This window comes from Sphaerodactylus townsendi, linkage group LG06 (genome assembly GCF_021028975.2).
Source record: "Sphaerodactylus townsendi isolate TG3544 linkage group LG06, MPM_Stown_v2.3, whole genome shotgun sequence".
NCBI lineage: Eukaryota > Metazoa > Chordata > Lepidosauria > Squamata > Sphaerodactylidae > Sphaerodactylus > Sphaerodactylus townsendi.
In genome coordinates, this window is record NC_059430.1 from 30,242,585 (window position 1) to 30,257,443 (window position 14,859).

The window sequence follows — 14,859 nt, forward strand, 5'->3', positions numbered from 1 at the left end:
GAAAGCCTGCTTACAATAGAACCCTGTCTTAGCTTTCAGGGAGTAGTGTTTCTGTCTTTCGTTCCTGCCTACCATCAGGAAAAAAATTATCCTCTACCTGTTATATTATTATCTTTTACTTCTTCCAAGGAAAGTGGTGTATATGGTTTTCCTCTCTTCCATTTTACCCTTGCAATAGCACGTTGAGGTAAGTTAGCTAACAAGTGAATGGCTAGCCTGCGGTTCCCGCAGCAAGCTTATGGTTAAGTAGGGATTTGGACCTGGTAATTATACAACACTGATTCTTACGGTGACCTTACAAAAGAGGCCAGACAGCAAGAAGTAAGCGGCTTTAAATATACATGAACCTCATTAGTCACTGAAAATATTTTATAGTGTGTTGAAATGTTTTCAGTGGGGGTCACTTAGAGTCTGACTGTCTTCATCTTTGTTAAGCAGAACAATTGGTTTGCCAGACTGCACATCACTGGATCCTTTTTTGGCTTCCTTTGAGCTACTAATATTTACAGTGCTTTCAAAATAAAGTAGTCTCCAATGGTTAAAGACAGACCTTAGCAGCAGACTTGCAGAATAATCATCAAAATTGTTCTGTTCTGTTTCAAAGCTGCCTTACTTGAAAATGATCAAATTAATGGCATTTTCAAAAATACTTACAAATAAAATTTTACTACATAAGCTAATTGACAATTTTTATGAGAACTTACCTACCCTTCAACCTATGCTCAGAGTAATTACAGGTAATTTCAGGTTCTCCTGGAGGCGGAGGACATCTTGTGGGTGATTCTTGCCCATACTCAGGGAGGCAGGAAAAAGAATCTGTCACTTCCTGTTGAGTATAAGACTCCATTTTGTTCAGTATTTTTCCTGCCTCAACAGGGAGTGCATGGATTCTTCAATTCCTCAATCTGACTTCTTCTCTCACTGCTTTCTTCTGTGTGTGGTATTGTTCGTTGAGTCCCCTTTGTCTCCCCCATTGTTCCTGTCCCAGAAGGGGTGGTTTTTAGGTCTCAGGAACACAGTTCACACAGCTAATAATTTTCCAGCCTAAATCTTTAGCGCGCCAAATGGCAGAGCGGGAATTTTCTGCCCCTAGGGAGTCCTTTGCTAGGTCAGCTGCTGAGGCTACATGAGTGGTGGCTGGGAAGGGGGTTACTCTTACTTCAGGAGATCGCCCCTAAGACCCGAGCGATGGTCCTTCTAGCCGTCCGTTTGATCGGACGAGCAGTCAGAGCCCAGGGCAACCGCTTCAGCAGCGACCAGGGCAACCATCCTTGCTGCAGCCAGAGCAACCAGCCAAGGCAACAAAGAAAACAAGACACGGCCAGAACAACAGTGCAAGGAACTCTCCAAAAAAGGGGAAACTTGCGGTTAGTAAGCCTCCTCCCCTTACAGGCTCTGCTCGTGCCGGGAGACTTGTGGCTAATGATGATCTTCCCGGCTCTAGCATGCATGCCCCCCCCAAGTCTCTAGGCAAGACCCTGATGCATGGGGGGGGGAGGGGGACCCCTGGTTTCTTCCACCGTCCTGTTTGATTGGCAGTCCATCTCTCCTGTAGACTTTGTGGCCTTTCTGAAAAACACAGTGGCACAGCAAATTGAGCAATATCATCAGGGCAGAGGGGCCAGGGCTACTGGTACCCTTCCTCACAGAGCACATCCCAATGATCAAGAGGAGGCAGCCAGGGCTACTGGTCACCTTCCTCCCACAGCGCTGCTTCCCACCGCTCCAGATAACTATAGGGGCTATCCAAGATCCCTTTCTCAGCTTTCCAACACCTTCCCACAGGAGGAAGATATGAGCAGGAAGGAGGGGCACGAGTCAGAAGAGCAATTCTCTGAGGAAGTTCAACAGCCCCCATCAGACATTTTGTTCAGGTGCTTCAAGCAGGAGGACCTTCACTTCCTGATCAATAAAACAATCTCTGCACTGGATCTCCATGATCCAGAGGATGCGCAAGCCCCAAAGGCCGCTCCTAGTCCCCTTTGACAAGCCTGTTAAGGGCTGCCCCAAAGGCAGCAGGGACTATTTTCCTCAGGAGAAAACACCTCAAAATTTGTTTCCCTTTCCTGAATATTTTGTAAGAAAAATAAAAAAGGAGTGGGACAACCCGGCTGTACATAAAAGCCTCCTCAGCAGCAAAGAAGCTCTATGTGGTACTTGAATTCATTGATAACCTGTTGCAAGTACCTTAAGTGGATGCCCCCCATAGGGGCCATCCAGTCGGGTAACCTAGTCTCCAAGGATGGGGAAGGCAGCATTAAGGACAAGAGGTTAGAAGCAATGCTAAGGCGCTCTCATGACTCCTCTGCTCTAGCCATTAAGGCCATAAATAGCCCCAGCATCCACAGTAGCCAGAGCTATTCTGGTGTGGGTAAGGCGGACCCTACAGCTCCTACCCTCCGAGGATTGTGCCACTAGAGAAGGCCTGGAGCGAGTTTGCGTTGGGGCTGCATTTATAGCTGATGCCACCTTCGATGCCCTAGTTCTTTCAGCTCGATCCATGGCATCCACAGTCGTGGCCAGGCGCAATGCCTGGCTTAGACCCTGGCAAGCCAACTCCCACTCAAAGTCCCTTGTAGTAGGGTACTCTTTTCAGGGGGGCACACTCTTTTTACTGAAACTTTGTTCAGGTGTATAATTGTTAATCCTTAGTTATTTAAACTCCTTCTGCACATGCATGATAATGCACTTTGCTGTTCTGCACAGTAAAATCCAGTTGCAAAGTGCACTGAAAGTGGATTGAAAGTGCATTATTCTGCATGTGCGAAAGGGGCCCTAGTCTTGTACTGGTGCTCATGTTTGGTACAGAATATCAAGAGTTTCCTCCTTGCAAATATGGAGGTGTATTTGTCACATTCTGTAAAGTAGTACTGAACAGAAATAGTAAAGTTTTCCATCCACCAGAGATAGCATTTCCCAAAATGAGGCCCTTTATTGCTAAAGAAAAGCTGAAACAAGAGTTAAAGGTGATCAGATAAATGGGATGTTGTAGCATGATAGAAGGGCTGTATATCTGAAGTGGAAACTTGGCAAAAGAGTACTAGGCACAGGAGTTTTGTAATGCTTCATTGTCTAGGTTGCATCACTAGAAATGTCATGTAAACTGCAGCCCTAAAATTGGTACTAAAGTGCATGATTATGTAGTTCATATATAATTTCATGTTTGAATATGACCTTAACATGCTTCAGAAGTCTTAAATTTAAGAACTCTTACTCATATCTTGGCATTCTAAATCTGACAGACCCTTTTTACTGGATGTAGAGATTACCAGTGGATTTCCTGGCCATTTTTACTGACCTTCTTTCTAAAGGAAAAAGAGGAGAGAGAATTAAGGACTGAGAAAAATGAAAGGGAGTTCTGACTATCAAAAGCTTATGCCCCGAAAATCTTGTAGGTCTCCAAGGTACTGCTGGATTCAATTCTAACCCTTCTACTGCATCCTTAAAACTGCTAGCATCCATTATTTTGGTTTTTTTTATTTTTTCAGATTTTTCTGTAACCCTGGAGCTTCCTTCAGTTCTTCAGGCTTCAACAGACATGCCCCCCTAGCTCCAGTTTATGGTTTTGCCAGTTATATCACCTTTGTTGCAATCTCTTCACCTAACCTACCTCACAAGGTATTTGTTGTAATGACAGCCTATAGGAGAACAGAATAATGCGAGAAGCTGCTTTGTGTCCTCATCAAGGAGAAAAACAGGGTTTAAACTTTAAAAACAAATCAGAACAGGGCTGGCCAAACATATTGGTGAGCGAGATGATTAATTGGGGTGCCAGGCTTTGAGGGGTGGCAAATTACATATAAGTGAATTTCTTTGTTTGAAGAAATGTTTCATGTAGTTCTCACTTTTCTCTATATTGAGTATGGAGCGGAAAGCACTGAAATAATATTTTGCTTAGGATGCAAAACCAGCCCTGTTCAAGAATGCATAGTACTTGCTGTATTTATGAACTGTATCGGGCAAATAGCATGCCCCAGAGAGGGTGCATAGGGAATGCTACACCTAAATAGCCATCTAAACCCTGATAAAGGTAGCAGATTCGGAGATAACATGACACTCTGTGCTTTATGAGCTGGTCATCTTAGTATAGGCTTTTGAGTTACTCCCTTCACCTTCAACCAGATTTCAAAGTACTTTACAGAGTTTGGTTGAATATGGCTTGCTATTGATATGCTTGCTATTGATATAAAATCTATAATAGACTTGTAAAACCTTATCTTGAAGCTCAGAATGAGTGGTGGTTCTGTTCTGACACTTTTTGATAGCTCCATTTTATCTAAATTGTTCTCCGCCAGACTATTCACCCGGAGAATATTTGGGGGAAGTGGGTCATCTACACACCAAATCCCAAGAGTACAGTTAATACTTCTTGGTTGTGTAAAAGTAAGTTTTTATTGAAAAGAAATTACTTACCACTGGTATATTGCATAATATCGTGATAGATATTCTTGAGAACCTTGGATTACATGAGCGGAAATGCTTCTCTGCTGGTGAATCTGGTGCGGTGTAGTGATAACTAGGATCTGGGAGAACCAGATTTGAATATCCACTGTGCCATAAAAGCATGAGTCACATGCTCTTGGCCTAAACAACATTGCAAGGTTGTGAGAATAATGATACAAGCTGCTTTGGGTCCCCATTGGGGAAAAGGGGTATAAATTAAATAAGCCATAATCCCATGGTTAAATATGCCTTCAGTTACTAATACGCCTTAGCAACACACACTGTGACATTGTTCTTATTGAAGCGAGTCATGTTGATATCAGTATATTGGACGTACAGGTGCACTGCACTGTTTTTGTTTTCCTTTTGCCTATTGTGTTTTATGAAGACATCCTGAGTCTCCATTGCTTCGAAGCGTGGGATAAATATACTGGAGTAATTACATAAAAATGCTGCTGACATGCTGCTATAGCAACTGAAGAAGCCTCCTTTTCCAGGCAAGTAGGGCACAGACAATCCTGCTTTCCATCACAAATTTGCAACTGTATTTGTAGTTCTTGTAAGGCAGATGAAAATGAACGTACGTCTCAAACAACTGGTGAGGTTCTTCATGTGGTAGATGCATAGTCAGTATCATTCTGACGCACTTAGTTGGATTTCCTGCTATCAGCAGAAGTACTGTGCTGGAGCAGCAAATTTCTCTTCTTGCTTGTGAAGCTCAAGGTGTGCCACCCCATCCACTTCAGAAGTTCATCTAGAGATGCAAGGTGTAATCAGCTGTCAAGTGGAATGTGGAAGAGATGGCATTTTCAGGATAATTATAAATGTTGAGCCTCTGTTGAATGCTGTCCAGTGTAGTGTATAAGCAACTGTAACTGCATTTGAACAGACACAGTTTTCTGCCCTGCTTTTGCACTCCTGGTGCTTTCCTTTGCAGATGGAGCATATTTGAAAGCTTCCAGATTTGGGAGTTCTTGACTCAAACTCTACATTCACTGTGGCATTTGAATTTGTTTCCTCACCACAAATTTAGATTCCTAGCTAAGATTTAAAAGCATAGAATTTTACTTTCTGGAGAAGAAGTACATTTCAGTTTGCCCAGGTGTCTTGGTGAGTTAGAGCTTGTCAGGGGTTCCCAAACCAGGAAGACTTCAAGCATGTTCTGGTGGCAGGGGAAAGGAGATTTAAAGTGTTTTATATCTTTATTTATATTTTTACTATTCTGTGCTTTTTAAAGGTTGGAAACTGCCCTGAGCCTGAAAAGGAAAAAGCGGCATAGCAATCTTATGATAAAATAAATAAATAAAATGTCGTGGGAAATTTTCTGTTTGCCATGTCATTGGAATGCAGCCTCTCATAATTTTCCTATGAAGGTGTACATTGATCATCTTGAGAGTTACTTAGATTATCTAAAGGCCCCTTCCGCACACGCAAAATAATGCATTTTCAAACCACTTTCACAACTGTTTGCAAGTGGATTTTGCCATTCCGCACAGCTTCAAAGAGCACTGAAAGCAGTTTGAAAGTGCATTATTCTGCATGTGCGGAATGAGCCTAAGTGTTTCTAAAGACTATTTTCTTCTATTTCAGCTGTGTCAGAGTAGAGGAACATCATGCTGTTGACATTGACCTGTACCATTGTCCCAATTGTTCAGTTCTTCACGGATCCTCCTTAAGTAAGTAATGAATTTTAGTGATACATCTGACAATATTTATTTCCTGAATCATTTATATATTGGAAGTTCAGGATAAAACAATAAATCATAATTCTTAAATACTTAGAAGTTTATTGGACAAAATAGCGGATAAGCTTCTCACAATTTGCTACATGTGCCATCTTATTTCTAAAGTCTTACTAGAGTATCTGCAGTACTTTTTAATTTTACAAAATTTAAATGGGAATTCTACAGTAACACTTTATAGCATGTATAAGTCCTTTTAAAATATTCCTAATTGTGTACTGGGGAAACCCAAATTCTCTGAGTAGAAAACCAGGAATTTCAGTTCATGCAAATTATATCTTGCTCCAGATAATCTTTTGTGTGTGTGTGTGAGAGAGAGAGAGAAAGAGAGATATAAATTTGGCTCTGCAGGTTGTGTTTATAGCAATGGGCATATTTAAGCAGGGCAGTGGAAGTAATAGCTTGAAGATGAAGAAATGATGAGCCATACTGCTTTTTTTGGTAAAAGAAGATAGAGGTTGGTAACAGGAAGGAACTAATCAGCTGCTGCTGTTTCCATTGGAAAGGCTTTTGAAACTTCTTAGTTTAGAAATAAGACAGCTAGAATTTTATAAAATTGTACATTGGATGAAGAAAGTGGGTACAGAGGGATTTTTCTCATACTTCTGCAATACTAGCACTAGGGGGCACCCAAAGAAGTTGATAGGTAATAGGCTCAGGACAGATAAAAGGAAATACTACTTCAATCAGTTACATAAATTCACTACCAATGGATGTAGTATCAGTCACAAATATAGATGGCTGTGAAAGGCAGTTAGAGGATTTTATGGAAAATAGGTCCATCGGTGGCTGCTAGCTATGATCCATAAAGGAACCTCCATATACAACAAACCTCTGAATCGTGGATATAGGATCAGAAGGTCTTGACATTTCTGCTCTGTGTGGTGGGCCTCCAAGGCAACTTGTTGACCACGGTGTGAATGATGCTGGAATGAATGGACCACTGTATAGTCTGATTTAGCAGGACTCTTCCTATGTTTCAGTTATTGTAAGTTATAATAAAACTACAAAAGTCCATGTTCTAAGAGATCCTGAGATCCAGAGAACTTTGAAACCTACAAGTTATTGATTCTTCTCCTTCCCCAACATTCATTTTGACTGTATGGTTGACTTGTTAAGTAATTTGAGTCTAAACACAGTGAAAATGCTAGTAGCAATGTAGTTTGTGCCAAAAGGACAGAAGAGAAAGAGAAAAAAGGTGCTGGAATTTGGGGGCATTTCCTACTAACATGGCCCTTTTCTGTGGGCACAACTGACCACATATTTTCCCGGCAATGAAACCTTGTATCTTGGAAGCATTTTTTGTGAGTTCTTTCTGAACATCTCCTTCTCTCCTGTCATTCTGGGAATTTCCCCCTCTTGTTTCTTCAGGGGCATTTATTCCACATGCTACTGCTGAAAACGTGTCATTCCTGATATCGGTGGGATGTCATCTGTGATGCAGAGGAACAACTCTCCCTCCTTTTTTTCTTTTGTTCAGGTGCTCTGGTATTATTTTGCAGTTACATTTTGAAGCAACAATTTAAAAATGTCTCAGCCTCCTTTTCTCTTATGAGAATTACCAAATCAAAACTGAAGCTAAAACAACTCTTGGAGCAGGCACCATTACCTGAAGGAACAGAAACATGTAGCTCCCCACAAAACCCACATTTTCCAGCCAAATTTGCTCTGAGTAATGCACAATCGTTACTGCATCAGTCCCCAATTATATGCAGTGAATGCTCCTAGTAATATTTTCCATTCCTCCAGCATATCAGCATTCTGTTGCTGATGTAATTGCCCCCAGCTTCAAAATCTCTGTGCCCTAATGTTACATTGGTTGTTCAATATGAAAATGCACCCTTGCTCAGCTGGCCGTGCGGAAACAGCCTGTGCCTCAATGCTACGTCAGTGGTTCAATAACAAAAGGAAAAAAGTTTTTAAAATCCTTTCAAAAACAGAATATTAGAGGGAGGAGAAAATGGCTGAAGGTGTGGTTGGGTAACTTCATGGTGGTGTGGATAAGGGACAGGTATTTGGTGAGGCAGAGAAATAAAGACCTTTGCAACATGATCTTATGCTCAAGGGAAGCAATTTTGAAAACAGAAAAAAATTCAGTGAAAGTGCTTGGGAAAGCAGTAGAGGTAAAATGAAGGGGAAATGTTTCCAGAACCAAAAGGAGGGGGAGAAATGTTATCAGCAGAGTTTAAAACAGAGTCACTCTGGTAAGATGAGAAGGTCTATAACCTTCTTGCACTCACTACAACCTTCTACCGCTCTTGGAAAAGAATACTCTTCACGCAAGATGTTTTTTCCATAGGAAGGTTTTTACTTTAGCAGTTGCAAGGTTACATAAGTCTATTCTATATAAGATTATAATACTATACAGAACTCTTCAGCAATGACAAAATTCAACACACACAGAACTCAACTCAACTCAGACTCTATCTCTATCTCTACTTAGCATAGCATATACAATACATACATCCAACAAGGATACTTTTCCCTGCCCAGGCAACAGCCTCTCATTGGTCTAGAGTTACAGTTGAATTCACCAATCATGATAAAGGTAAATCTTTGCTACTTCTTGCCCCTAGACCAGTGGTGGCGAACCTTTGGCACTCCAGATGTTATGGACTACAATTCCCATCAGCCCCTTCCAGCATGGCCCTAGACTGACTGTCTCCAGCCTCTGGGTTTTGCAACTCTGCTAACTTAGAAGATGACCTTTATATGAACCTTTACTCTCTTTTTTATATATCATGACAAATGTGCAGAATTAAAAGGAAAAAAGTATCATTTGGTGGCAAGATGGGTTGCAAAGAACTCATGTGGAAAAGGCTGTGTTGTAGCTGGAAAAGCTGGAAAAGGCTTTTGAGTACTCAGAATTATATCAGTTCTTGGCTTAATATAGCTGTAAGCCATTCTGTAAATATGGCTTCTTGGTTTTAGGCATAGTTCATAGCGAACTTCCTCAGAATTCTGTTAGTTTATCTTTCAGGTAGGTGTAGGTGAAAGAGAAGAAATGTGTAATGAACACATGTAATGGAAAATGTACATTCAGGTTTCAGATTCAGCTGGTAGATTTCCTGGCAGTTAGAGAATATACCTTAGTGAAATGAAGTTTACTATCTCCAGTAAGAAATGGATTAGTCTGAGGACAAAATTTGCTGGGAAAGCTAAGTGTGGTAGAAGGGGCTTAGATGTTCTCTGCTTTTCTGCGCTGCCACCAATATATATACTTTTTGCTGCCACCAAAAATATACTTTTTGCTGCCACCAAAAATAAATAAAAGCCCACAAAAACTGATTTTTAAGAGGTCACCACCCTGACCGGGGAACACAGACACACAGACAGAAAAATAAACAAACTGGAACGGTGTTTAAAGAACAAAAACTTAAAACTTTATTTGCTGGCTTTACAGAGGCTTCTCAGATAAACTGGAGAGGTTTTACGCTTGATGGTTACTGAGAAAGTTCGCTTAAGCTTAACGGTTACGGAGTAAGTTTGGTTCTTAAAGCTTAGCGATTACAGAGTAAGTTTGTTTTAAGCGTAACGGTTTCAGGCACTTTACTTTAGGTTTTATTTCACAACAAGATGTTTCTTAACGATGTTTCTTTGGAGGTTTTACACTCTCTTCAAAAATAAAAAACTCAGTCCGCTGTTCCTCCTCACAAAAATAAAAACACTCAGTCTACGCCCAGTGGGATTCAGGCATAACAACCTCCCTCTCCCACACTCCCAAAATCTGGCTTCTCTGCCACAGGAGCTGGGCCTCCCAAGACTGTTGTTCACTTTGAGGACCGACTTTTGGACTGTTAGAGGTTTCCCTCACACACACAAAACAAAACACCTGAGGGCGGACACACGCCTCCAAACTCAGGGTCTTAGCTAGCTTAATAGCTACCGCAGCTATTATCCAGCAACACAGCAGTGAGAGAACTTGCCGGATTCTCCTCACTCTGTCACAAAAGTACCCGAGGGCACAAACGCTCACACAGAGCCAAAAAGTCCGAAGGCTAAAAAGCAAGAACCCTTCAGCACTAGCGCTGACAGAATTTATACTCTGCGCCTATTTTTCTCTGGCCAATCAGGGTTGGCCAGGGCTTAACTCTTTAAGGGGGCGGGTCCACCCTGTAACATGAATGCAGGATAAGTACATTCGTCACACTAAGCACTTTGAAATATTAGGTGTATTATGTGCTTGTGCAGGACACGCAGTAAAACATGCTGGCTATTTTTGTTATATGTGGCTTGGAAACAGCTGCCAAATACCTGCTGAGCTGCCCTACTTCCTTCCCCCTTCTGTCCTGCATTTCAGGTCACTGTTTTTTCAGAAGATCAGTCTGTGTATGCAAGAAAAAAAATCTGAATTATAAAATCCTGGTCTGGAAAGATAGATTCGAACAATTATGTTAAGTAGGGCGAGGAAAAGTTTTCCCATAAGGTGGCTTTTGCCTGTGGTGGGATAGGACTGTGTCCAAGTGAACTGCATTGTTTGCTCTTCCTTTGCACGCCTTTCTTAAAAATAGAGACCAACAGTGTAAAACCTAAGAAAGTTGCTTGGTTTCTTTTCCCTCAAGTCTTGGGCTCATTCCGCACATGCAAAATAATGCACTTTCAAACTGCTTTCAGTGCTCTTTGAAGCTGTGCTGAATGGCAAAATCCACTTGCAAACCGTTGTGAAAGTGGTTTGAAAACGCATTATTTTGCGTGTGCAGAAGGGGCCTTGGTGAATGGGAGTTTATTTACTCCCTGGAAATTGAGATTACAAACCTTGAATTAACTTAATCTTTCTTGATAAGGATCCCAAAGATGTTTCATTGCCCATTGTTCTCCAGAGCACATTATCATTGCTTTGTGATATGTAAAAGTGTCTCTTTAAAGAATGTGAATCAGGTTCTAGGATAGCAGATCCAGTTGGCGGATAGATGCTAGAAGTAATCCTCTCTGGCATGATTAGCATGGTAGTAGGAATGTAACACCCTAGGAAGGAAAAGGGTTCTTTTCCAGTGCCAAAGAATAGAGCAGGCCACTCCACATATTATTATTAGTGTTCTGCAATAGTGTGCTCATAGGGAGGTCACCAGGTCAATCTAATTGCACAAAATCATAGTACTGAAAAGCCTTTAATATAAAATTAAGTCCGTGAATTAGTCTGCTTTGTCTTTCTCCTGGAGGCGGAGGACATCTTGGATGGGATGTTTCTCCGTCCTTCTCAGAGATAGGCAGGAAGAGCTTTTCGAGTCACGTCCTGCAGGAGCCCGCCAGCCATGTTTAGCCAGAATTTTTCCTGCCTTAGCAGAGATAGCAGGTCGGAATCCAGGCTCCTGTAGGTTGTGACTCTTCTCATCTTTCCTTACCACCTTCTGTGTGTTTTTTCACAGTTTTCGTTAGTTTGTTTCTTTTTCTCCCTTGTGCTGGGTCAGGTGGGCAGACAAACATTTATTTTCAGCCTAATAGTATTCCCGCCTTTTTTACTCCCTCAAGAGGGACCTAAAAAGCCAGTAGAATGGCGGCTAGAAGTTTTTCCCTGCCCAGGGATCAGCATGCTCATTCCCTCGCTGAGGGAACTAGAGAAGCCTCTTCAAAGAGGGCAGATCCCAGTTCATTTAGCTCTTGGTCCTCTACAGCGGACACTCAGCAGGGCTTGGAGAACGCCTCCGCAAAAGGAAAACATCCGCTGGACGACGCGGCAGCTCCCAAGAAGGGAAAGAAACGCCGTGCGGTGGAAGTGGGGAGTCTGGCGCCTTCCCAGGGCGCGCTTGTTCCCATAACCACCGTAGCTTGCCAACAGCCTTCCCAGGGCTTCGGCAATTTGGCCGCACCTAGCACAGGCTCCAGTAGAGAGGAGAATTTCGCACCTTCCCAGGGCGCAGGGCAATTGGCCGTTTCCCTCACAGCCTCTAACTACGGAGCATTTTTGGCACCTTCCCAGGGCACCGTCGCTCCTCGCGCCTCTACCCCTAGCACTGCTGGCCTTCCCGGGGCAAATGAGGGCTCTCAGGGGGAGCAGGGTGGGCAACAGCCTCTTGTAGAGGCGGGTCCCACCGTGGCATCCAACCAGGTTTTTCCCTCCATAGCCGAAAGCTCTGTCCCTGGAGCCATGGCCACGGACTTTCAGGCGCCCTCACAGGCGTTCATGGATTTTTTCAGGAGGGCTATGAGGGAGGAGATTCAGTTCTACCTCCTGCAAAGGGATCCTTCTGTGGGGATGAGTCAAGCCCATTCATCAGATACCCCCCACCCCCCAGAGGTCTCTATGGACAACAATAGACATTCATATAGAGACCCACTGGCAATCCAGGGAGACTCTTGACACTTCAGATGTGGAAGACGAGGGGGATTGTGAACAGTTTTCTGACACTGATACTCCGACTAGGGAGTCAGGGGAACAGGTCACACACTTCTTTAAGCAAGAGGACCTGCAGTTGTTCATTTGTAAGGCTATTTCAGCGCTGGATTTACACGATGAGGAAGATGCGGAGGATCCATCTGCTGCCTCCTCAAAACCCATTAAGGGACGGCCAAAGGGCAATCAGTCTTATTTCTCTCAAGAGGGACCTAAAAATGACTATTTTCCCTTCCCTGATATGACACCCGCATTAAGCGGGAATGGCTTAACCCTACCACCAAAAAGGGATTGCCACCATCCTTCAAGGGTCTTTACCTAGTGCCACCTTACGTCCAAAAACTCCTCCAGGTCCCCCTGGTGGAGGCTCCCATCATTGCTTTGCATTCTACCGATTTGGTTTCCAAAGAGGGAGATGGATATATAAAAGACCAATTAGACAGGAAGTCAGATTCTGCCTTACGAAAGGTCTCTTGTCTCTAGCAGCCTCCATTAAGACTTTAATTCCTTCTTCCACCCTAGCCAGAGCCTCCATGGTCTGGCTCAAAAGAGTGTTAGAGATGCTTCCCCCAGAGAAACAGGGCATTAGGGAAGGGGTAGAGAGGATTCTTTCCGCTAACGCATTTATTGCGGATGCCACCTTTGATGCTATGGCATTGGTAACTCATTCCATGGCCTCAGCTTTGGTGGCTCGCCGTAATGCCTGACTGCGGCCGTGGATAGCCGATTCTAGATCAAAGGCCACCCTGGCCAGCTACTCCTATTACGGAGATTCCTTGTTCTGGTCCGATTTGGACTCAATCCTCGTGGAAACGAAGAATAAAAAGAAGGCATTGCCCAAAACTATAAGGCATGACCAAGTTCTGTCATTATTTCGGCCCAACTTCAGATCAAATAGATCATTTCAAAGGGCACCCAGGGATGGTCCTAGGCGAGCGTGGTCGAACAAGTCCTTTTTCTCAGGATGACAGACTTTTTGTCCCTACAACAAACAGGGGAGATCTTTCAGGGCCAATGCCGGCGGAAACAACAACAACAGCAACTCTGCCAACAATACCGGGAATAGACCATGACTGCACGTCTCTACCTGTAGGCGGCCAGCTTTATCATTTTCGCAAATCCTGGAATGCGAACCACGTGGACAAATGGACAAGAGGCGTCGTAAATATTGGCTACGTCATAGAATTCGAACAAATTCCAAAACATCGCTTTCTAACATTCCCCATGTCTCAAAACCCAGAAAAAAATGGCAAGAACAATGACAGCAATTCAACACCTGTGCCTCATCAGGGCAGTGGAGAATGTACCACATCAGGAGAGGGGCTTGGGAGTCTACTCCCATTTCTTTACAGTCCCCAAACAATTGGGGGACTGGAGGGCCATCTTGAACCTTTGTTACATCCACCGACGCATTTGTCTTCTGAAGTTCAGGATGGAAACCCTTCAGTCCATCACCTCTGCCCTTCGGCATGGCGATTACATGACCTCGCTGGATCTTATGGAGGCTTATCTGCACATTCCAATCCATCCTGCCCACCAAAAATTTCTCAGGTTCACTATCGCAAACCAGCATTTCCAGTTCCGCACATTGCCATTCGGCCTAGCAACAGCGCCTCGAGTTTTCACCAAGGTGTTGCTCGCTCCCATTATCTTACTGCGGGAAAGGGGAATACATATACACCCCTATCTCGACGACCTATTCATCCTGTCTCCCACCTGGGAGCAGGCAGCACTAGACGTGCAAGAGGCTCAGAGAATATTAAGGCTCCATGGTTTTTTGATCAACACCGAGAAGAGCAAATTAGAACCATCTCAGAGGATGGAACACCTTGGCGCAGTCATCGATACGGTCAGAGATGCCCTGTTCATCCCTCGAGAAAAGATTCTACACATCCAGAGACTGGTTGCGTCCTCAATTTCCGCCACCATGGTAACTCTGTTCCAACTGTCCAGCCTCCTGGGGGTCTTCATCTCCATAATAGACCAAACCCAATGGGGGAGGTTTCACGCACGACCCCTACAGCAGTTCTTACGACCATTTCAGAGGGACATATTGCTCAGGCGGAACAGATCCTTAACGTTGACACAGAAGGTGCACAACAGTCTCCTCTGGTGGTCAGCCAGAGAACACTTGGAACATGGCAAGGTATACCTCCATGGCAATCGGCCCCAACTTTTCACCGATGCGAGCCTACAGGGTTGGGGAGCAAAATTCAACAACCAGTACATTCAGGGACAATGGTCGCCACAGGAAATCAACCTTCAGATCAATCAATTGGAAACCAGAGCAGTCAGACTGGTCCAACGTGAACGTGAAAAGCAGTCCAACGTGAATGTGAAAAA

General features: G+C 43.5%; 1 protein-coding gene across 1 annotated transcript in view; it reads left to right on the forward strand.

The window, feature by feature from the left end:
• The window catches only part of KDM7A (lysine demethylase 7A), a 78,959-nt gene that overhangs the window by 15,619 nt on the left and 48,481 nt on the right, over positions 1-14,859 (forward strand). Inside the window, exon 2 of the mRNA XM_048499977.1 lies at positions 6,034-6,119. Coding sequence (XP_048355934.1) covers positions 6,034-6,119 — 86 coding nt within the window. The remainder of the gene's footprint in view (positions 1-6,033; positions 6,120-14,859) is intronic.